Below are 23,691 nucleotides of genomic sequence, written 5' to 3'. Positions count from 1 at the left end.
TGAAATTGAGAGTCAGACGCTTAACCGACTGAGCCACCCAGCCCCCCCCCCCCCGCCCCCGATTGCTTCTTTTTCCTTCCCTGGAACATAATACCCATGAAATGTCACAATGTCTTCTCAGGTGGTTTTTCAAGGACATAACCAGGAAAGACGCCGAAAGGCAGCTTCTTGCGCCCGGGAACAGTGCTGGGGCTTTTCTTATCAGAGAAAGTGAAACATTAAAAGGTAGGAAGTGGTTTAAATCCTCCAATAAATCACTACTGAACAGATCATTCTTAGAAACTAGTCTGGAATTCTTATTTTTTTTTAAAGAAAGATATATTATGTTCTGGTAGTGAAAGTTTTATAGTTTGGTAACAAATGACTCAAATGATTAGTTTTACTACGAAAAGTAACATAGGAAGCAGCCCAATTATGGCCATTTCTTACCACACTTTATGTTTGCTGGGCCTCTTACGTTATTATTTAGAGTAAATCTTGAAATCTTCAGAGAAAGAAAATCAAAGTAACTTTTCAATTCAGCGAAATCATAAAAACCTATTGCGAGGAAGGAAAAGGGCGTGTTGGTAGGTTTCATAGCAAACAAAATACTAGCCTCGTGTCAAGCGGACTTGTTTATAGGACTTTAAAAATTACGCACTCTATCCATACTTAATTTACGTTTTGCATATTTTATGGCAAAATGCGTACTATAGTGTTGCATAAGGCAGATCTTCTAAAATATAAGCATGATCTTTACTTGTGTTTTTCCCTCACAGGAAGCTTCTCTCTTTCTGTCAGAGATTATGACCCTGTGCATGGTGATGTTATTAAGCACTACAAAATTAGAAGTCTGGACAATGGGGGTTATTACATCTCTCCACGAATCACTTTCCCTTGTATCAGTGACATGATTAAGCATTACCAAAGTAAGTAAAAGCCGACGGTCAGACAAGGCAAAACAGATGATTATGAGATGCAGGGTTTCAGACACTTTTTTACACTAAAATTCTTCTACATCGTACATCTCTTGGAAGAAGTTGGAGGATCATACTCTATAATTGATTCTAAATTCATCTATAATTAAATCCGCATTTAAAATCAGATTTGATCCTAGTGAATAATCATCCTGGCCCTTCCCACCTTGTCCATGCCGTTTCACAGTTAATGTCCCAGAATGGTGAAGAGCAAAATGAATGTTTTTTTTCCACGTAGTGCATATTTTTACAACACATCTTTAAATATTTGGAATCGGAATGCAGATTCACAGATACGTGTCTTTGTAGACACATGTGTATATGTGGTAAAGGTAATAAGGTAATGCGCATGCTGGGTGAAGGAAAACAAAGGACAATGACAAGAAAATATTTAGAAGTGGCAAGTCAGGGGTCCTCTGTCTCCAGTGCTGGTTCTCAGCCCTGTTAAGCCAAACCCATGGGCGGCTTCCGGGTTCATTCCCTGTGTGATTGAAGTCGGTTGTGGTGGGCGGCCGTGGGTACTGTTTATTTCTGCAACCCATTCTGAGGCAACATACACTGGAGGTTTGCAAACCATACTAATCGATAAAGTCAAGGCGCGTTTCAAATGGTCTCTCATGTAAGAATTTCAAAAGTCACGAGGACACAAAAGATAACCCGCACGACATTTTATGTCCGTAGACTACGTCAGTCCGAAAGCGATCGCGCTAGCAGTCAAAATTTCTTCTTAGATGCCGGTGAGATACAAAGTGGGACGTTGCTTAACCTCTTTGAATTTGTGTTCTTTCAAATCAGAGCAGTCAGATGGCTTGTGCAGAAGACTGGAGAAGGCGTGTATTAGTCCCAAACCGCAGAAGCCATGGGACAAAGACGCCTGGGAGATCCCACGGGAGTCCATCAAGTTGGTGAAAAGGCTCGGTGCCGGGCAGTTCGGGGAAGTCTGGATGGGTGAGTTGCGCCTCTGGGGGAGGCGACCAGGGAAATAAGGGCCCAAGCTAATTTTGACGCGTTTTCTCAGCCAAACACTAAACCGCGCCGGAAGCATCCTTGCTTTTGTTTGGCTCTGCCCACCTGGCAACAAGAACTGGCCTGCAAATCTGTTTCGACTCTCTTCCTTGTAATTCTCTCTCTTCTTTTTTAAAAAATGTTTAATATATATTTTTAAATTTTAGTTGAATTACGGTTGACAGTCAACATTATATTCGTTTCTGGTGCACGAAAATAAGCGATTCAGCAATTCTCAGTGTTCTGCTCTGCCCACCATGAGAAGTTTAGTCAACCACCTGTCGCCATACGGCATTATTACAATGTTCGTAACTGGAGGTTTGTACCTCCTACTCCCCTTTGTCTGTTTCACTCCCACCCACCCCCACCTCAGTAACTCTCTCTTAGAATAAATGTGTAAGGGCACTTGGGTGGCTCAGTCGGTTAGGTGTCCGACTTCGGCTCAGGTCATGATCCCGCAGTTCACGAGTTCGAGCCCCGCATCGGGCTCTGGGCTGATGGCTCAGAGCCTGGAGCCTGCTTCGGATGCTGTGTCTGCCTCTCTCTCTGCCCCTCCCCCGCTAGTGCTCTGTCTCTCAAAACTAAACATTGACAAAAATTTTGGAATAAACCTTCGTAAGGAAGAGGGCAGTGGGTCGTTCTTCTGATTGTTCTACTTGTTCATGATTCTCTCATGACTGGATTCTCAGGACACATGTCTTAAGTGCAGGACAGGAAAAATTACCTTCAGGGTTAGGATCATCCTTGCTAGTGGCCGTAATAGGACACATCACACTTACTTCAGTTTCTCACCAAGGAAGTTTCTAAAGATGTTCAAAGCGCCACCATTAATGAATCGTTCCTTACCGTTAACTCCTGCCTTCTCAGGCTGACAAGAAGTACACCAAAATTATAGCAGTGGCTTCTCCAGGGGATTTTTCCCCCACCCCTGCCTGTCTTTTCTAAAGTGTTTACATTGAATGTGAATTGCTTTCTCTTTTGTGATAGAATTTTTAAGACCTTTTTTTAAAAAAAGTTCATGTCCCCCTCAAGGTTCTAACTGAAAATGCAGTTACTCTTGTTAAGCATAACATGTGAGGTCATACACATCTTATTGGGTCACTTTTTCTGTGCCAGCTTTATGTGAGTGAAAGCAGCTATGATTTCTAGAGAGAAAAGGGGGTAGCAGCTTTTAATACTGTGCAGTCCCAGCCGGGCAGAAACTAGAGACTCTTTCAGCCTGCTGTAGCTATATAGACATTTCACTTGCCCACCCAGGGGTCTGTGAGGGGGAGAGGTTTCTCCTCTAAAATCTTGGCCCCTGGGATCAGAGTATTGCCTACGAAATCCTGCTGGTGCTGCTTTAGTTGAAGCATGTTTTAAATATGGCAGACCTTGCAACTTTGTGGATGGAACTGGAGGGTATTATGCTACGTGAAATTAGAGAAAGACAAATACCATATGACTTCACTCATATGAGGACTTTAAGACACAGAATAGATGAACGTAAGGGAAGGGAAGCGAAAATGATATAAAAACAGGGAGGGGGACAAAACAGAAGAGACTCTTAAATATGGAGAACAAGCAGAGGGTTACAGGAGGGGTTGTGGAAGGGGGGATGGGCTAAATGGGTGAGGGGCATTAAGGAATCTACTCCTGAAACCATTGTTGCACTGTATGCTAACTAATTTGGATGTAAATTAAAATCGAAAATAAATTTTAAAAAGTGAAAAACAATTAATAAATATGGTAGACACTGACCCAGCATATGATGAATTCTCACTGCACTGGAAGTCTGTGAACATACTATGGAATTCGGGTAAATTATAATTCTCCATCTTGGTTGTCATATTTCAGAACCAGTCAGTAGTTCATATTGGACATGCCATTTCCATCCCAGTCATCAGATTCCTGGGTGTGAGTGGTGGCTGCAGATGTGGCCTCTTCTTACTCCTACTCTGTGGCTCAGGTCATGGTATCAAATTCCCCCTTTCTCTTCTGCTCTTCTCTTTTTTATGGAGGTAAAAATCTGTGTAACATAAAATCAATCATCTTAAAGTGAACAATGTTCAGTGACATGTACTACATTCACATCGATGTGCAACCTCCTCCTCTATCGAGTTCCAAAATATTTTCACCACCCTAAAAGGAAGCGCTGTACCCATTAGTAGTCAATCCCCATTTCTCCTGCCCCCAGACACTTGCGACCACCATTCTACTCTGTCTCTATGAATCTGACTAGTCTAGGTACCTCATGGAAGTGGAATTGTACAATATTTGCCCTTCTGTGACTGGCTTCCATCACTTAACATAATGTCCTCAAGGTTCAGCCACATTATAGCATTTGTCAGAATTTTATCCTTTTTATGGGTGAATAATAATCCCTCTTTTTTAAAAAAAATTTTTTTTAATGTTTGTTTTTGAGAGAGAGAGAGAGAGACACGGAGCACGAGCAGGGGAGGGGCAGAGAGAGGAAGACAATGAATCCGAAGCAGGTCCCAGGCTCTGCGCTGTGAGCACAGGGCCTGACCTGGGGCTGAAACTCCCCAATTGTGAGATCGTGACCTGAGCTGACGTCGAGCACTTAACTGACTAAGCTACCCAATCACCCCAGTATTCTCGCTTTTTTGAAAGTCTGTTTATTTTGAGAGAAGAGTATGTGCTTGTGTGCGGGCGGAGGAGGGGCAGAAAGAGAGGGAGACAGAGAATCCCAAGCTGACAGAGCAGAGCGCGACAACATGGGGCTTGATTTCACGAACAGTGAGATTGTGACCTGAGCGAAAATCGAGAGTCGGACGCTTAACCAACTGGGCCACCCAGGCGCCCAATTCTATTGTATGGATATAGCACGATTTGTTTATCTGTGTATCTGTTGATGGGTATTCGGGTTGTTTCTACATTTTGGCTATTGTGAATAATGCTGCTATGAACGTTCATGTACAGATTGTATAGACCAATAGTCTCATTTCTCTTGGGTACATACATTCTTTTACGAGTGAAACTGCTGGGCCATGTGGCAATTCTATTACTAACTTTTTAAGGAATCATCAAACTGTTATCTGCTCATTAAAAAAAAAAAGCCACCTACTTTATTCCCCTGAGGTATTTGTATTTATTTCTTAATAGGTACAGAATAGGGGCAGGAATAGTACAAGAAACATTGCAAACCCTTCACCTGAGTTTACTAGTTAGTAGTTTGCTATGTTTGCTTGATCTTTTTTTATAGATACACACACATATACATACACGTTTTATTTTCGTTGTTGTTGTTGGACCACTTGTGAGTGAGTTGCAGATATGATGACTTTGCACTCCTAAATACTAAAACATGTGTCTCCTGAGAGCAGGGCTGTGATCTGACATGATACGTTGGCCACGTTCAGGAAATCTAACACTGATGCATATGATTATCTCATAGAGTCCAGGATTTCTCTAGCTGGTCCCAGTAATAGCCTTGAGCTCCCTAGGATTATATATTTGCATTTAGTTGGCATGTCTTCGCTATCCTTTGATCTGGAACAGTCCCTTGGCCCTTCATCCGTTTTGACACTGACATTTTATAGAACCTGGGTCATTTGTTTTGTAGACTGTCCCTCATTTGGATGGTTTCATGATTTGGCTCCCACGATGCCTTCGTGCGTAAGTAGTATCCAAGTACTAAGCGATGCTGTGTCCTCAGGGCATCTACCAGGAGGCACAGAATATTAGTTGATTCCATCATTGCTGACGGTCTGTTTGGTTTTGATGAAGTGCACCAGATATCTCCATTGTAAATATTAGTTTTCAATTCCCTTTCGTAATTAATGAATAATCTGTGAGGAGATTAAGATCATGTAAATAGCTTCTGCTCCAAAAGAGCTTTCCCCAAATGGTTCCAGCATTATCTTCTCATTTTCAATTCTCTTCCGTCTCAGAAACCATAACTTCTCTAAAAGGAAGCTGTCCCTGCCCTCCTCCACACTCTCGCAAATGTGACTTCTCCAACCCCGCTGGCTCCCTAGGGACCCAGGGACCTGCCTTCTCCCCCTGGCCATCTGAACGCTCTTTCCTCCCTGTATTTACTATGACTCTGAATGGGGAGGAGATGATTGACGTGAGCACAAGGAGGCAGAAGGACGGAGGAGAGGAAGGAATGTCCGAGTGACATGGTGTCCACTGGCCCCCTCTGGGCACGTGTTCGATTATCTCTCGTACTCATTACAATAAGTCTGCGAGATCGGAATTATTGTCGCCGTTGGATAAGCAAGGACTCTAGACTCAGATAAGCAACTTGCCCAAAGTCATTCAATGTAGCGAAGAAGCCAGGCACTCTGGCATCCCAGAGGCCTGGACTCGCTTGCTAATGAGCTATTTAGAAATTAATTTGATCTCCTCGGTTTCCTCATCAGTAAAATGGGCAAACAGCTATGTTCTCAGTTGCTGAAATGAAGCATGAGATTATATACCTGACATGTTTCTTATAGAATATGGTTCTGTGCCCTCTACTTTTCTTATCTGTATTTGACTATGGCCATGGGAAGCTATATTTTAGTGGATTTTCCCCCACTTTCAATCAGAAATTCAAACTATAAATAATCCAGTTCGACTTTCCCGTGAATATTTTTTGGCAAAGGAATTGCATACTTGAGGGGAAAAGCAGAGGGAGCTTAAGCAGGGAGTACTCATCTCCTCTGAAAGAGTAACCCTGCGTGTGAAGGGACAGTATGGCATTTGGTTCCGACCTCCTTGTGTTCAGCTGTGAAGCCAAGAGGAAGGGATCAAACTACACGCCATTTGCCCCCAAGAGATAAGAGTGAGGTCTGGTAGTCTGGGAAGCTATCGCTTGGAGGGGAAGACCTTATGATAGTCCTCTTGTATCTTCTTAAAACTGTCTTGAGAGTTGGGGCGCCTGGGTGGCTCAGTCAGGTAAAGCGGCCGACTTCAGCTCAGGTCACGATCTCGCGGTCTGTGGGTTCGATCCCCGTGTGGGGCTCTGTGCTGACAGCTTGGAGCCTGGAGCCTGCTTCGGATTCTGTGTCTCCCTCTCTCTCTCTGCCCCTCCCCTGCTCACGCTCTGCCTCTGTCTCTCTCAAAAATAAAATAATGTTTCAGTAGAACGGTAACCACTGCGCCAGCTTTGCGATGGTGGCGATCACAAGTGCCATTTGAAATTGACAAGGGGCTGTGCTAGTGGGAAGTCAAGGGCGAGGTAGCAGCGGAAGGGGGGCGCACCCGGCCGAGTAGACCTGCTCACGGCCCAGTGTTGCCCTGAGCGGCCCAAAGCTATGCTGAAATTGTCACCTGGAGCTCAGGCACATTGGTCCTTCTGAGATGCGGAAAACCTCTGCTGCGCTGCAATTCTAGATACACTAAAGCTTCCTGCCCATTTCTCACCCTTCCCTGTTCATGGGCGTCCACTGGCCACGTGCTAAATATTCACACTGACTTTAGAGAACATATTCTAGCATGTGCCCAGGTGGTGGGAGAAACTGAAGTTTAGAAGAGAGGAGAGTGGGGCATTGAAAAATACAAAGTGTTACTTTTGACTTAAACTCTTTGAAAGGGGGTAAAAGCCTTGTGAAAAATTCATTGTTTAAATAGAGTTGCTAATAATTTTATGTGTGTTTTGTTTACTTTTGAGAGACCGAGAGACAGAGCGTGAGCAGGGAAGGGGCAGAGAGAGAGAGAGGGAGACACAGAATCCAAAGCAGGCTCCAGGCTCTGAGCTGTGCACAGAGGGAGATTAAGCTCAAACCGCGAGATCATGACCTGGGCCAAAGTTGGTCACTTAGCTGACTGAGCCAGGCGCCCCGTTGTTCCTAGGTGTGTGTGTGTGTGTGTGTGTGTGTGTGTGTGTGTGTGTGTTTTAAGTTTATTCATTTATTATTTCTGAGAGAGAAAGAGAGCATGAGCAGGGGAGGGGCAGAGAGAGAGGGAGACACAGAATCCGGAGCAGGCTCTGGGCTCCGAGCTGTCAGCACGGAGCCCGACGTGGGGCTCAAACTCAGGAACTGTGAGATGAGGACCTGAGCTGAAGTTGGATGTTTAACCAGCTGAGCCACCCAGGTGCCCCTGTTCCTGGATTTCTTAATTAAACTTTTTATTTTGAGGGACGCCTGGGTGACTCATTCAGTTGAGCTTCTGACTCTTGATTTTTGACTCCGGTCATGATCTCACAGTTTGTGGGTTCGAGCCCTGCTGGCAGCACAGAGCCCGCTTGGGATTCTCTCCCTCTCTCTCTGCCCCTCCTCTGCTCATGTGTGCTCTCTCTCTCAAAATAAATAAACATTAAAAAAACTTTAGATTTTGCGATGATTATAGATTCACCTGCAGCTGTAAGAAATAATACACAAATTAAAACATATCTGTGCAAACACTTCTAGGTGAATGTTTGTAAGAGCATTATTCATAATAGCTAAAGACCATAAACAACCCACATGTCCATCCATGCAATGGATACATAAAATGTGCTGTTTCTGTCCAATAGGATATTATTCAACAATAAAAAGGAATAAAGTAGCTGACACATGCTACCATGTGGGTGACCCTTGAAAACACTGTGTTAAATGACAGAAGCCAGACACAAAGGACCACGTGTTAAGTGATCCCATTTGTATTGTGGATAGGCAAATCTATCACTCCGAGTAGATGGGTGGCCGCCTTAGTGGCGGGGCCAGGAGGATGGGGACGTAACTGTCAATGGCTATGGGGTTTCTTTTGGGGGTGATGAAAACGTCCCAGTATTTGATTGTGCTGCTGGGCCCACAATTCTGAATATATAAAAACCAATGAATTGTATGCTTTAAATAGGTGAATGGTATGGCATATGAATTCTCTTTCAATATTCGTGTGTGTGTATATATATATATACATATACATATATGTACATATACACACACACACACACACACACACACGTACTATACATAAATAGTACAAAGAGATCCCATGTAACCTTGACCTAGTTTCCCCCAGTGGTAACATCTTGCAAAACTACAGTATGATATCCTTGCCAGGATATTGACGTTGATAGTTGTTTTTTAATCATGCTTTTCTCCTCTAGTCTTGTATTAAAGGAAGGAAGGGAAGAGAAAGAAGGAAGGGAAGTGGGGAAGGAAGGGAAAGAAAGAAGGAAAAAAAGAGAAAAGAGCAAAATAGAAATTTTGATCTGGGATCTTTTGCAGATACGGTTCTATGAGTTTGGCTGTCAAGGGAGCACTTCCTTTGCTATTGAAGTAATGTCCATGTGCTGAATGCATTTAGCAGAGGAATACTGGGAATCAGACCAAAAGAATAAATGATTGGTGACACTATGTTATGGATCAGAGGTCAAAGGATATCCCCCCCCCCCCTCCTGGGTGTATCTGTGTCTCCTTCCATCTGTCCAAGGGTTGGTGTAAAAATCAAGGTCTGCAATTTAGAGCTGCCTGAGTTTAGTTTATTTCTCTTTTGGGATTTTGGATCTCAAGAGATGAGCCGACTAGTTTTTCCCATTGATAGCAAAAGTAGAACAAATTAAAAATTGTATCACTGGCAACCAAATAAAATCATATTTTTGTGACATTCATAGACTACCAGTCACATTTTACGGTCCAGATTTTTCTGGTCTGCAACGCACAAACAAATACTAGGAAGTGACCTGCTTTAGGGGAGGAGAGGGTGGGGCTAAAAGAAAGGAGTTTCTCCCTCAAGCTGTTTCCTCTCGTTCATGTGATCCTCTTGACATCTGGCTTGGTGACACGTTTTCCCCCGTGGATTGTTGGATTCCAGGGGCACTGACTGCTCAGTGAAGCCAAAGATGATGTTTCCTGTTGCCACTCGATCTGCGAAGAGACTTTGTAGAAGAAAGGGAACTTGTTTTCCATTGAATGTTGCCTGATACATTTTTGAGCCAGTTGCATTGAAATTTAATCACCAGCCAACACCAACCACATGCGTCTCTTGTGAAAACCAGCTTCCATTTTGCGGTACTTAGGAGCTTTTTAGCAAATTAGTCACACCCGGAAGTGGAGCTGTCTCAAAGTGTCACACGAGCTTTCTTTAACTGTGCCAAAATGGCACTCTTCAAGAAATTCTTCACTTTCAAGTGATTTTTTTTTAATGTTCATTTATTTATTTTGAGAGAGAGAGGGGGCACGCATGCGAGTTGGGGAGGGGCAGCGAGCGACAGAGCGAGAGAATCCCGGGCAGGCTCCACACCTGCCAGCACAGAGCCTGGCACGGGGCTCGATCTCCTGAATCATGAGATCGTGACCTGAGCCAAAATCAAGAGTCACATGCTCAATGGACTGAGCCACCCAGGCGCCCCCTCAAATGATTTTTAAAAAAAAAAATCATCGTCTATCTGTAATGCCGACCCAAATCTCCATGACTAGGTTAATTGAACCTGTACCCTACGGGAGAATATCTCGGCAAAGTACAGTCTGATCCTTAGTGCTGAATACAAATCATGCCTTTAGGGCAAGTCGGAGACCTGCCCTCTTGTTTAAATACCACCGCCCCAAGACACCAGTGAGTTTGGAAGCTGCTGCAATCTTGAGCTGTGCTTGGTGGAACCGTTTTATTCACCGTTCATCTCAACCTCCTTATCAGCAATTTTAATATCTTTAGCAGCAGTGCTGTTTCCTGACAACTTTTTCCCCTGCCCTTGGAAAGCATTTTTTTTCTTCATCCTTTACCCATAATTTTATTTATGTAAAAAGGCTCAGTGAGTTCCATTGTTGGATGACAGAGAGAGAGCGGGTTTGTTTCTTTCACTTTTATTGCTGGGTGAGCTAACCGGCAGACTGAAAAGTGTATACAACACAAATGTTCAATATCACAAATAATTATAAAATGAACACTGGTGCGGTGACCGCTGAGACCACATGGTGGAAACTTACCAGCACCCAGCAGCCCCCACTTATCCTTTACCAACCACAACCTCACCGTCCCCCAAAGGCAGCTGCCATTCTGGCTTTTGTGATAATTTCCTTTTCTTTATTCTTCTGTTACTTATGCACATGGGGGTGAGCATCCTCCAGAATATAGTAGTTTTGCCTGTTTTTAAACTTTATGTTAATGAGTCATACCAAAAACTACCCTTTTATTTTTTTTTTAATTTTTAAAAAATGTTTATTCATTTTTGAGAGAGAGAGACAGGGTGTGAGCAGGGGAGGGGCAGAGAAAGAGGGAGACACAGAATCCGAAACAGGCTCCAGGCTCTGAGCTGTCAGCAGAGAGCCCGACGCGAGGCTCGAACCCACGAACCGTGAGATCATGACCTGAGCCCAAGTCAGACGCTTAACCAACTGAGCCACCCAGGCACCCCCAAAAAACTACCGTTTTCTTACGTCTTGCCTCTTCTGTTCCACATTATAGTTGTGAGATTTCATCCATGTTTTTGGGTGTGGCTACAGTTCATTTACCTTCATCGCTATAGCGCATCGTGTTGTACTCAAGGTGTAGAGAGGTTTAGCTATTAATTTCACCATTTACTTTTAAATGTTAGCGAGGGTGAGTGAGCAGGGGAGGAGCAGAGAAAGAGAGAGAGTGGGGGAGAGGCAGAGTGTATGGGATAGAGGATCCGAGGCAGGCTCTGGCTGACAGCAGTGAAACTGATACGGGGCTCGAACTCATGAACCGCGAGACCGTGACCTGAGCCGAAGTTGGATGCTCAACTGACTGGGCCACCCGGGCGCCCCTGATTTCACTATTTATTGATGAAGCTGGACGTGTTCCCAGTTTTCAGCAACTATGAATGACAATTCTGCTGGGAACCTTTTTGTAGTGGACCAAGGGTCCATGAGTTTTTCTAGGGTGGCCAGGAGTCACTTTGCTGCATCACGGGAGTATGGATCTTCAACTCTACCAAACACTGCCAACTTTGTTTCCAAAGTGCTTGTCCCAGTCATATATACAAGAGTTCTCAGTACGCCATTTCCTGATCAACAGAATTGTATCTAGAAGGAGGTGGGCCACAGGTCAGCACAGCCTGTGGGGAGGTGAAGGGTGTGGCCAATACTCAAATGATTGCACTTGAAAGGAGGCTGGTCTGTCAACATCCTTCATGGGCCCCTGGGAATATTATTAAAGACAAGCTTCACGGCTCGATTTCACTGATGCTCAGAAAAGAGCACAGAAGGCCTTGGGGAGCTGCCCCAATCTCTCTATCATGGTCATGTGCTCACCAACACTCAAGTTGTCAGGCTTTGTGATTTTTGTCAAGCTGGGTGGTGGCTTCTTCCTATAGCTTTATTTGCATTTCTCTGATTACTAATAAGACTGAGTTCTTTTACACGTTTGGCAGCCATTTGGACGACTTCTTTTCAAAATGCCCATTCAAGCCTCTGCCTATTTTTCTATTTTTCTTATTGATTTGTAGGAATTCTTTGTATATTCTGGACACCAGTCCTTTGTCGGTGTCAAAGAGAGTGTATTTTCTTGCTCTGTTTTGCCACTGATACAGTCATGTCACTGAGGATCTATATAGAAACCTTTTTTGCATTTTATCTAGTTTGTTTTTTGCATTTATTATTGAAGTTTGGCACACAATGTTACATTACTTTCGGAGGTACAACATAGTGATCTGACCATTCTGTACATCACTCACTGTTCACCACAGTAACATAATTGCAGTATTATTGACGAGAGTCCCTATGCTGTACTTCTCATGTCTGTGACTTATTCACTTTGTAACAGAAAGTTTGTACTTCTTCATCCCCTTCACCTATTAACACCCATCCCCGCACCCCTTCCCCTCCGGCAACCACCAGTTTGTACTCTGTTGAGTCTGTTTTTGGTTTTTTTGTTTGTTCATTTATTTTACGTTGGTTTTTGATTTTGTTTTTTGTTTTTTTGTTTTGTTTTTTTTTTTTTAGATTCCACAGATAAGTGAAATCCTATGGTATTTATCTTTCCCTGTCTGACTTCCTTAGCATAATGCCCTCTAGGCCCATCTGTGTTATTACCAACGGCAAGATCTCATTCTTTTTTATGGCTGAGTAAATTGCGTCGGGTGTGTGTGTATCACTTCTTTATCCACTCATCTACTGATGGGCACTCAGGTTGCTTCCATGTCTTAGCTGTTGTAAGTAATGCTGCAATAAACATAGGGTTGCATATATCTTTTAGAATTAATGTTTTCATTTTCACTGGGTAAATACCCAAAAGCGGAATGACTGAATCACATGGTATTTCAATTTTCAGTTTGTTTTAGGAAACTCCATACTGTTTTCCACAGTGGCTGTACCAGTTTGCATTCCTACCAACAGTGCATGAGGGCTCCTTTTCCTCCTCGTCGTTACCAATGCTCGTTATTTCATGTCTTCTTGGTACCATCCGTTCTGACAGGTGTGAGGTGAGGTCTCATTGGGGGCTTTGATTTGCATTTCCCCGATGATTAGTGATGTTGAACATCTTTTCATACATTTGTTGACCATCTGTAAGTCTTTTTTGGAAAAATGTCTGTTCAGGTCCCCTGCCCATTTTTAATCAGATTATTTGGTTTTTCTGGTGTTGAGTTGTAGAAGTTCCTTATATATTTGGGTATTAACCCCTTATGAGATGTGTCATTTGTCAATCGCCCCTCCCATTCGGTAGGCTGTTTTCTCATTTTGTTGGTGTCCTTTGCTGTGCACAAGCGGTTTATTTTCGTGTGGCCCCCGTAGTTTAGTTTTGCTTTTGTTTTCCTTGCCTGAGGAGACCTATTCATAAAGATGTTGTGAAGATTGATGTCCACGAGATGACTGCCTATGTTTTCTTTTAGGAATTTTATAGTTTCAGGTCTTATATTTAAGTCTTCAATCTATTTGAAGGGCTTTTTTTTGTTAATGGTATAAGAAAGTGGTCTAGTTTCATTCTTTTGCATGTAACTGTCCAATGTTCTTAACCCCATTTATCGTAAAAACTATCTTGTCCCCATCGTATATTCTTGCCTACTTTATCATAGATTAATTGACCATGTAAGTATGCGTTTATTTATGGGCTTTCTCTTCTATTCTATTGATCTGTGTGTCTGTTTTTGTGCCAACATCATACAGTTTTGATTACTGTAACCTTGTACTGTACCTTGAAATCTGGGATTGCGATGCCTTCAGCTTTGTTCTTTCTCAAAATTGCTTTGGCTATTCAGGGTCTTTTGTGGTTCCATATGGATTTTAGGATTACTTGTTCTAGTTCTGTAAAAAATGCTGTTGGCATTTGGATTGGGATTGCGTTGAATCTGTGGATTCCTTTGCACAGTGGGAACATTTTAACAACATTATTCTTCTAATCCATGACCCTGGTGTATCTTTCCATTCGTTCGTGTCGTCTTCAGTTTCTTCCATCAGCGTTTCATAGTTTTCAGGGTACAGATCTTTTGCCTCCTTGGTTAAATTTATTCCAGATATTTATTCTTTTTGATAAAATTGTAAATGGGATTGTTTTCCTAATTTCTCTTTCTGCTACTTCATGATTAGTGTATAGAAATACAACAGATTTATGTATATCAACTTTGTATCCTATGACTTTTCTGCATTCATTAAATACATTTGTGTCACTGAAAACCTATGTATAAACCTTGAAACAAATTTGTAACGATCTCCGTATTAAATTTTTTAACATTTTAGTCAAAACAATTGTTTTACCATGGTAAGTGTGCTCTTTAATCCCTACTGCCTATGTCACCCATCCCGCAATCCCTTCCCCTTTGGTAACTACCAGTTTATTCTCTATAGTGAAAAGTCTATTTCTTGGTTTGTCTCTTTCTCTGTTTTCTCCCGTGCTCATTCGTTTTGTTTCTTAAATTCCACATATGAGTGAGATCATATGGCATTTGTCTTTTTCTGGCTTATTCCACTTAGTTGTATACTCTCCTGGCTTCACCCATGTCCTTGCAAATGGGAAGACTTCATTCTTGTTTATGGGTGAATAACCATGCTCAGCACGGAGCCCCATGCGGGGCTCGATCCTGCAAGAAAAACTGTGAGATCGTGACCCGAGCCTAAATCAAGAGTTGGACACTTAGCCAACTGAGCCACCCAGGTGCCCCGCATATAGAGGGTTTTTTTTTGTTTTTTTAAATAATGCTTTATGAAAACTTTTTGCTTTGGGGGACGATTTTAGATTTCTTTGGTAAAGATGGTAGACAGAAGTCTCACATTCTCACACACCCTTGACTCAACCTTCCCTCGTGTGAACCCTGTAGAGAGTTTTGTGTAAGTTTTTTCGACCTAGGACGAAATTTCCTTTGAACTCTGCATAAAGTTTTTGGTTTTCAGTTTGATCTATAAAGCTGAAGTCACAAAGCTTGCCCTCCCTTCTGCTTGCTTTCTAGGTTACTATAACAACAGTACCAAAGTGGCTGTAAAAACCCTGAAACCAGGCACCATGTCTGTGCAAGCGTTCCTGGAGGAGGCCAACCTCATGAAGACCCTTCAGCATGACAAGCTGGTGAGGCTGTATGCCGTGGTCACCAGAGAGGAGCCTATCTACATCATCACTGAATACATGGCCAAGGGTGAGCACGTCCCCCTGACCCCGTGCTTTTAAGAGGCTTGACGCTCCCAAAGCAAAACGCTTAAATGCTCAAAGAATGTTCAGTTTTAATTCTAAGACAGCGGCCTCACCACGGAAAAATGAGAAAATGTGGGAAAGCAGAGCATGTTCACAAACCACCTCATGAGACATGTTATAAATATTACCTGAATTATAGAAATAATACATAGTCTATCTTCTCTGCATTTGTCTTCATATACATATTAGCCACAAGAATAGCACGCAATACGTCGTAGGCCCCTAATAAATATTTGTCAAAAAAAAATCTATTTCAAATAGGAGTATTTTTGTTATATATTTAAAACGGGAATTCTTAAAATCCTAAAACGAGTCATTTTCCTCTTTAGCATTTTTTAATGTTCAGGGTGTCACTTTAAAATGCTCACATTTTGGGGCACCTGGGTGGCTTAGTTGGTTAAGTGTCAGACTTTTGTTCAGGTCACGATCTCAACAGTTCGTGAGTTCGAGCCGCACACTGGGCTCTGTGCTGACAACTCAGAGCCTGGAGCCTGCTTCGGCTTCTGTGTCTGTCTGTCTGTCTGTCTGTCTCTCTCTCTCTCTCTCTCTCTCTCTCTCTCTGCCCCTCCCCTACTCGTACTCTATCTGTCTGTCTCTCAAAAATAAATAAACATTGAAATAAATTTTTTTAAGTTTCAAAAATGTTAACATTTTTTAAACTGTTGGAAGTTAAATTCCTATGTATCAGAATCACTGAACGAAGAGGTTTCCAGCAACCACGTTTTCTCCCACTGAGGTTACCTTCAGATAACAGGGTTTGAGTTATCATCCTTCCTCTGTTCGGTTAGAGATACTAACAAACTGCCAAATGGTTCTTTAAAAATCTTCAGAAGGAACGAAGGAAGAAAAGAAAGAAACATACATAATAGAGAATTAACAATCATCTCATGCTTGATGGAGACTATAGTGTAATGTCGTAGCTGAATAGAAAGATGAACGTTATATTTGCTTATTTAATATATATAAATATTTCAGAATATTAGTCAGTCTGGGGCACCTGGGTGACTCAGTCGGTTAAGTGTCCGACTTTGGCTCAGGTCATGATCTCACAGTCCATGAGTTTGAGCACCGTGTCAGGCTCTGTGCTGACAGCTCAGAGCCTGGAGCCTGCTTTGAGTTCTGTGTCCCCCACTCTCTCTCTCTGCCCCTCCCCCACTCTCGTGCTCCATCTTGCTCTCTCAAAAATTAAAAAAAAAAAAAATGTTAAAAAAGAACATTACTCACTCTGAGTCCTTCCAAAAAAGGATATTGTTTAGAAACGAAAACCAAATACCTTGTCCCTATGGCTTAGGTTGCTGTCACCCAGAAACCAGGCTCAGGATCAGACACTTTGTAGGAGTTCAGTAAATACGTGTTGAATTAATCAGCCGGTAGCATCTGGGATCGTAACTGTAAACAGGAGTTTATCCACATAGCGATGCTTAGCCTTTATTGAGTACTTACTGTATACCAGATTGTCCTTGCTGCCTTCCCCGGGTGATCTCGCCTGGTCTTCTTAGCAATCTGAGGGCTAAGTACCATTGTTCTATGCTGTGGATGAGGCAGCAGAACATTTATTGAGCGCTTACTACCCACCAGGCACCATGGCACGTGTTTTAAATCTGTCCTTACGAGGACCCTGATAATAGCTGGTAGGCTGTGCCCGCTGTACAGGGACTAAGACGTTACAGGTAAGCAACTTGCCTAAGGCTGACACTTCAAGTTCTAGGGGAGAACGCAGGTCTTGTTTTAGAGATGATGCCATAGGAAGCCGGGCGGGGTTGGGGGGGAGGTTATCGACAAACTTTCTTTTAGGTACAGAGCACGGTATGTTCATCAGACACTCATGAGCATCTGTAGCTTGTGCTGAGCTCTGTGCTTTTGCTGGACACAGATAGGAGTGAGCCCAGCCCAGTGCCTGCCGCAGGCAGGTCGGCCATGAGGACTTGCTGACGCCCGTCCCTGAGAAGCTCTGAGGATTCGGCAGCTGCACTAAGTGTATCGTGGTGCCAGGTGCAAAGTGCTCTGAGATGCGTGCTCTCGGTCACCCGGAGCCAGAAAAACCATGTCCCCCATCGGCCTTTCTTACCTGGACCACACACATTTCCCATCAGGTCAAAGGGAGCAGCTTAGAGGGGACTGGGTATGACCAACTTCAAGAAAAAGGCACAGTGGCCATACAGCATTGTCAAGGCCGTCATTCCGTGGGTTCCCCCGCTAATAGGAATGATTGTTTGACTTGTGTTCGGATGTTGGTCTTGTGTGTTTGAACTACCCCGACTTGTTCCTCTCTATCAACAGGCAGTCTGCTGGATTTCCTGAAGAGTGACGAAGGGGGCAAAGTCCTGCTTCCAAAGCTCATTGACTTCTCTGCTCAGGTGAAGTATTAAAAACCCAGGGTGTCTGTAAATTCACGCAGACCGCCTTGCATCAGAGTCGCGATGTTCCCGGGAGAAGGCATTTTCCTTGAATGCTTCCCAGGAGCGGTTCTGAGAAAAAGACCTTCCAGGGCACGCTTCCCTGAAGACAGTAATGCGTGTTTCACACTGAAGGCATTTGTGCGTGTGTTGAGCTCTGGCTGGGGTGTCGTCTGCCCTAAAACAAGTCAGCCCCTTATACTTCCGTTCACTTCTGCACCAGCTATAGAAAAACGCAGCTGAAGTGGTCACTTTGTTCTGCGTTTTGGAAATGCAGTCCCACGCGACATAAGCACAGCGCATTCTAAGTGATGCATGGTGGTATTTCAGGTACTAACCTAAGGTACGGAAACTTCGAAGTCCTTAGTATTCGTGCAGAGGGAGCTCCTTATCTCCCCCCCGTCTCGTCCTTCTTGTTGGCTGTGTCTTTAGGATTCTAAGAAATACTCATTCGTAATATTTCTAGTACTAGCCTAGAAGTGGCAAATGTGTTTAGTTTGGGAGCACACGTTTCCTGGAGGGCATTTAAGGGCAGAGGGACGTCACCTGAAACCCAGCAGTATGCCCGATGTGTCCAGGAAACGCACGTCCGGATGATGCCAGCTGCTGACTTTTAATAGTTTGATTGTGTCTGGTCGGCACGTTACGTACTTGGCTTGTTTTGTTTCTAAATCCTGGCCGTGGGTAGTTCATGCTGGGAAGGCCACGTGCCATAAAGCCTGAGGTAGCACAGGAGGTTTCTAGAAGTTTCAGGTAAGGGTGGCCTTCTTGATCTTCGTTTCTCACTCGGTTTCTTCCCTCCGACCCTCTTTAAGTCGGGAAGTTGATAAGGCCTTCTGGGGAGGATGAGATCAAAGGAATGAGTGTGCAGGTGAAGTACTCCAAGTAAGAGAGCGTCAGAATACGCATTCTGCAGTAGAAGATTGTGAGCAGAGCTGGGGTTCAACATCCGAAGGCTCGTGTGTGTCGGGACTCGATAGCCATAACCACCCAGGAAGTCCTTTGCCTCTTTGGGTTGGTGTATCGGCCCGTCAAATGGGAATGCTAATTCCTACTTTAAGGTGATGTTGTTGGGGGTCTAATCTCACCACAGACTGGCGTGGATACAGGCACATCGCAGCCTGTTGGGGGAAGCTGAGGTCACCTTGGGGATGACAGTCCCCATCATTCCAGTAAAGGTGCGTGACGAAGTCCTCATGCTCGGGCCCCATCTCCTCTCCCTGAACTTGACAGCCTTAGCAGATTTCTTATCTGAGTAGGACATTCAAAGGTGATCTGGCACCCCAGTGTCTAAGGTGGAAAGAAGCAAGATCGCTGTGGTAGAGCTGGGGGAGGGAAAGAGTCCAGCAGCCCTGACTTTTTAACCCTTCGCTCAAGCTCTGCACACTGGGCCCTGTGAGAGGCTCTGTGGGACTGCAAGGGTTCCAGGACCACAGTTTGAAAACCACTGTTCTGCAGTAAGAGGAAAGATCACTTGGATGGACGCGGCTCTAGATGCTAGGTAGATAGGGAGGCAGAAAATGAGAAAGCAGAAGTTGATGTACTTGTGTCATACTTGACGTAGATAAAGGAGGCAGTGATTTAGGCGTCCCCAGTGGATGAGAGACACTTGAGTGTAGTGAAGGTTTGTTGCACCTGCTTCTCAGAGGGGGAAGGTTGCTGACAGGGATATGGAGAAGTGGGACATTTGGCCTGGAGGCCTGAGCGGTTATAGTTCAAGTGCAACTGAGGGTCTGATCTGTGCCTACAGTTCTATGGGGTAATATAGGGTCTACAGTTATAGAGAAATTATGCACGTCAGGGTGTGTACTGTACCTGGAGAAGGACTTTATTTTGTCACATGAGTATTTTTTTTATGTTTATTTATTTTTGAGAGACAAAGCGTGAGCAGGGGAGGGGCAGAGAGAGAGGGAGACACAGAATCCGAAGCAGGCTCCCGGCTCTGAGCTGTCAACACAGAGCCTGATGAGGGGCACGAACTCACGAACTGTGAGATCATGACCTGAGCTGAAGTCGGACACCTAGCCAACGGAGCCACCCAGGCGCCCCATCACATGAGTATTTTTTATTTGATTTTACTTGGCTTACCTTATAAAACTTTATCTTGACGTAGTTAAAGCTTTAAGAGACTCAGGGTCTCTGTACCTATTCTTTAACTTGGTAAATTACTACTATTACTAAAAAAGGTACGTTTTTCTAGCTTACAAATGAGTTGGGAGAGAAAGGTACTTTCTAAAGCTTTGAAGTTTGCAAGGAAGATTATCTCAGAGCCTGGCATTGACCATGACTTTCAAATCGTAGGTTCCAGGTGGCTTCAGTTGACTCCTCGGTCAACTGGGATAGGGCTGAGCCCTTCCCCCCGCCCCTCACCCCACCCCCCATGAGAGGAGGGGCCTGGGATAATCGAAGCCACCACCAAAGGAGTTTTGCAAATCCAGCTTCTGCTGGATGAGCTCTTGTTCCCCAGCCCAGAGTTTCTTTCCCAGCCGTGACCACTGGGTAGAACTGGTGGGACATCTAATTTAAGTGCCTGGGGAGTTAAGTGTCAATGGGAGAGTCAGCGGGTCAGCAGCGCCTGGGGTTGTCGCAAAGCATGTGGTTCAGCACAAAATTCATTCACCAAATACAATTTCATTTTGAGTTCATCTTTTTTTTTTTAAGTTCTCTGAGTTTTGTTTTACTTTATTTTATTCTATTTATTTATTTTTAATATGAAATTTATTGTCAAACTGGTTTCCATACAACACCCAGTGCTCATCCCAACAGATGCCCTCCTCGATGCCCATCACCCACTTTCCCCTCCCCCCACCCCTCATCAACCCTCAGTTTGTTCTCAGTTTTTAAGAGTTTCTTATGGTTTGGCTCCCTCCCTCTCTAACTTTTTTTTTTTCCCCTTCCCCTCCCCCATGGACTTCTGTTAAGTTTCTCAGGGTCCACATAAGGAAAACATATGGTATCTGTCTTTCTCTGTATGGCTTATTTCACTTAGCATCACACTCTCCAGTTCCATCCATGTTGCTACAAAGGGCCATATTTCATTCTTTCTCATTGCCACGTAGTATTCCATTGTGCATATAAACTGCGACTTCTTTATCCATTCGTCAGTTGATGGACATTTAGGCTCTTTCCATGATTTGGCTATTGTTGAGAGTGCTGCTATAAACATTGGGGTACAAGTGCCCCTATGCATCAGCACTCCTGGATCCCTTGGATAAATTCCTAGCAGTGCTATTGCTGGGTCATAGGGTAGATCTATTCTTAATTGTTTGAGGAACCTCCACACTGTTTTCCAGAGTGACTGCACCAGTTTGCCTTCCCACCAACAGTGCAAGAGGGTTCCCGTTTCTCCACATCCTCGCCAGCATCTATAGTCTCCTGATTTGTTCATTTTGGCCACTCTGACTGGCGTGAGGTTATATCTGAGTGTGGTTTTAATTTGTATTTCCCTGATGAGGAGTGACGTTGAGCATCTTTTCATGTGCCTGTTGGCCATCTGGATGTCTTCTTTAGAGAAGTGCCTATTCATGTCTTCTGCCCATTTCTTCACTGGATTATTTGTTTTTCGGGTGTGGAGTTTGGTGAGTTCTTTATAGATTTTGGATACTAACCCTTTGTCTGATATGTCATCTGCAAGTATCTTTTCCCATTCCGTCGGTTGCCTTTGAGTTCTGTTGATTGTTTCCTTTGCAGCGCAGGAGCTTTTTATCTTCATGAGGTGCCAGTAGTTCAAGTTCATCTTTGTTCATGGTGTATACCTCACCCACACTCTTCCCCAGTCCTTCTCTCAAGGTGGACCTCCCAGACCATATGTTGCCCCACCTTTGATTATTATCTGCTTCGTTTGCTTGTGACTTTTCTTGTTATGATATCAATAACGTGAGAAAAGGGCCTGAACCTTGGCAACAAGCAGTGGGGGCCTGCACACCTCGGTCTCAGTCTGAAATCGGCTCTCTGTTGAGCCCGCCCAATCACCATCCAACCTTTTCCCATCCAATTGGTCAATGCACCAATTGACCACCGTCAATTCCCTTTGTGACCGGTCTGAAGTGATCTCTTTATACAAAAAGTCATCTCTGAAGTTTTCCTCCTTTTCCTCTCCATCGTGTGCAACCAGTTAACTCTGCTGCCTCTCCATAATGGATGAGAGTAATAAATACGATGGCCCAAGGTGATAGAGGACACTTGGTGCCCGTACCTAATAATCGATCCTTTCCGTGCCTTCCTCCACTTGACTTTAGGAGAATCATGGAAGTCCATTTGGCATGTGGACTCTCAACAACTAGCAGGCTGTAGTTTGTACTTTCTCATATTAGCATTATCATAGCATCAAAGAGCACAAGAGGACACAGTTAAATTCAGCTGGTTTTCGCAGTGAGGGACTGAGAGTAGAAATAAAGCAGTTGCTTCATCTCAGCCCCGGAGGGAAGAGGGAGTGGGGATAAGGGGCAACACTGGGACTTTTCTCACAGCCTCTTCTCAGCCTCTTCTTCCCTCTCCCCGCGACCTACTTCCCCAAGCTCTACTTTCCCCTAGGCAACCTCCCCTTCAGCCAGTCGAGACAGGAAGTGGGTGAGTGCACATGATATCCTCTCGGTTCATGTGAGAGCTGATGTCATCACTTCCTGTCTCAGGATGAGTCCTAAAAAGCTCTTGCGAGCCCAAGTGTAATTCACCTTGTGCAACCCATCTCTTAGCTCACTGGCCTTCCTCTGCATTTAGTGGAGAGGAAGAAATCTCAACGAAGGCAGCTGCAGCAGTGTTTTTCTTGTAGGAAAGGAAGCGATGTTGTACGCTCTGTGCTAAAATCAGAAAATCCCCCCTTTGCAGAGGAAGCTGGATACTTTCAGGGCAGAGAGACTGCCTAATTCCCTTCCAGCCTTTTGCCTGCTGGAAGAGAAGAAAAATGAACTTGAAAAGCCAGGGGGTTGAAATCTGTGGGGATTCCCTGCAACGGAAGCGGAAATGGAATCGAAGACTTGTACACAGGAGTGGGGAGGGGAGAGAAGCAGGAGATTCACAGTTGCAAGATGGAGGTCAGAGATCATCTTGTAATTCAGGTCAGGTGAACCAAAGCATTCCTAGTTCTTTGGTGGCAACATCACTGAAGTACAGAAGTTAGGAAAACTGAAATGGACAGTTGTGCAATAAAAATAGAAAAGTCAAGGCTTGGACTCCAATAATGGCCACAAGTAACGTTTCTTTAACTCCCTTCCATTTGATAAAGCACCTCTGTGTCCATTATCTGATTTGAGCCCAACTATCTTGAAGGCATTTTTATCGGTAGTTACCACATGTCACAAATGAGGAGGTGACCTTGGCTTTGTCTAAGGTTACAGAGCCAGTGGCTGGAAGTGCTGGACTCTGTCCTGGGTCTTCTGACTCTAGATAACTTGCTCTTTCCTCTGCACCGTCTCACGCTCAGACGCCAAGATCAGAGTTGCCCTAGGATTGTTTTGTACCCCACACTGTGCCAATACTCATCTTTACCCACTGGATGGGTATTGCTTATCAGAATTAATGATACCTGGCTTTCTTTCCCCGCCCCCGCAATCTCTATTATCAGAGATTACAGTTTTATCACATAGTGATCGTGCTTAAATATATTTTGCCCTCTATGTTACGCTTAAGCTGCGTTTTATATTGGAAATTGGTAGACTGAGGAAGGCAGGCAATCTGTCCGTGTCATTCTCAACCTTTTTGAGTGGGAAGGCCTTTTGCCATCAGAGCTTTTTTGAGTTCCCCCTCATCATAGGATCTGCTGCCTGAGAAAACAAGGCATAGACTGGGAATCCGTAGCAATCACCTGGGACCCACCAGTCTCTTGGTGGTAAATGAGGTCT

At 44.1% G+C, this 23,691-nt stretch overlaps 1 protein-coding gene across 7 annotated transcripts in view; it reads left to right on the top strand.

Moving 5' to 3' along the window:
* LYN (LYN proto-oncogene, Src family tyrosine kinase) overlaps positions 1-23,691 on the top strand; it is a 127,318-nt gene that overhangs the window by 65,332 nt on the left and 38,295 nt on the right. For all 7 annotated transcript variants that reach the window (XR_008292805.1, XM_027042887.2, XM_027042888.2 and 4 more), the window contains exons 6-10: positions 122-225; positions 759-908; positions 1,752-1,904; positions 15,217-15,399; positions 17,736-17,812. Coding sequence is in view for 6 of the 7 variants with exons in the window: in XM_027042887.2 (XP_026898688.1) it covers positions 122-225; positions 759-908; positions 1,752-1,904; positions 15,217-15,399; positions 17,736-17,812 (667 nt within the window). In the remaining variant the exon portion in view is untranslated. The remainder of the gene's footprint in view (positions 1-121; positions 226-758; positions 909-1,751; positions 1,905-15,216; positions 15,400-17,735; positions 17,813-23,691) is intronic.

This window comes from Acinonyx jubatus, chromosome F2 (assembly GCF_027475565.1).
Source record: "Acinonyx jubatus isolate Ajub_Pintada_27869175 chromosome F2, VMU_Ajub_asm_v1.0, whole genome shotgun sequence".
Classification (NCBI taxonomy): domain Eukaryota; kingdom Metazoa; phylum Chordata; class Mammalia; order Carnivora; family Felidae; genus Acinonyx; species Acinonyx jubatus.
This window is presented reverse-complemented; position numbering and strand designations above follow the sequence as displayed.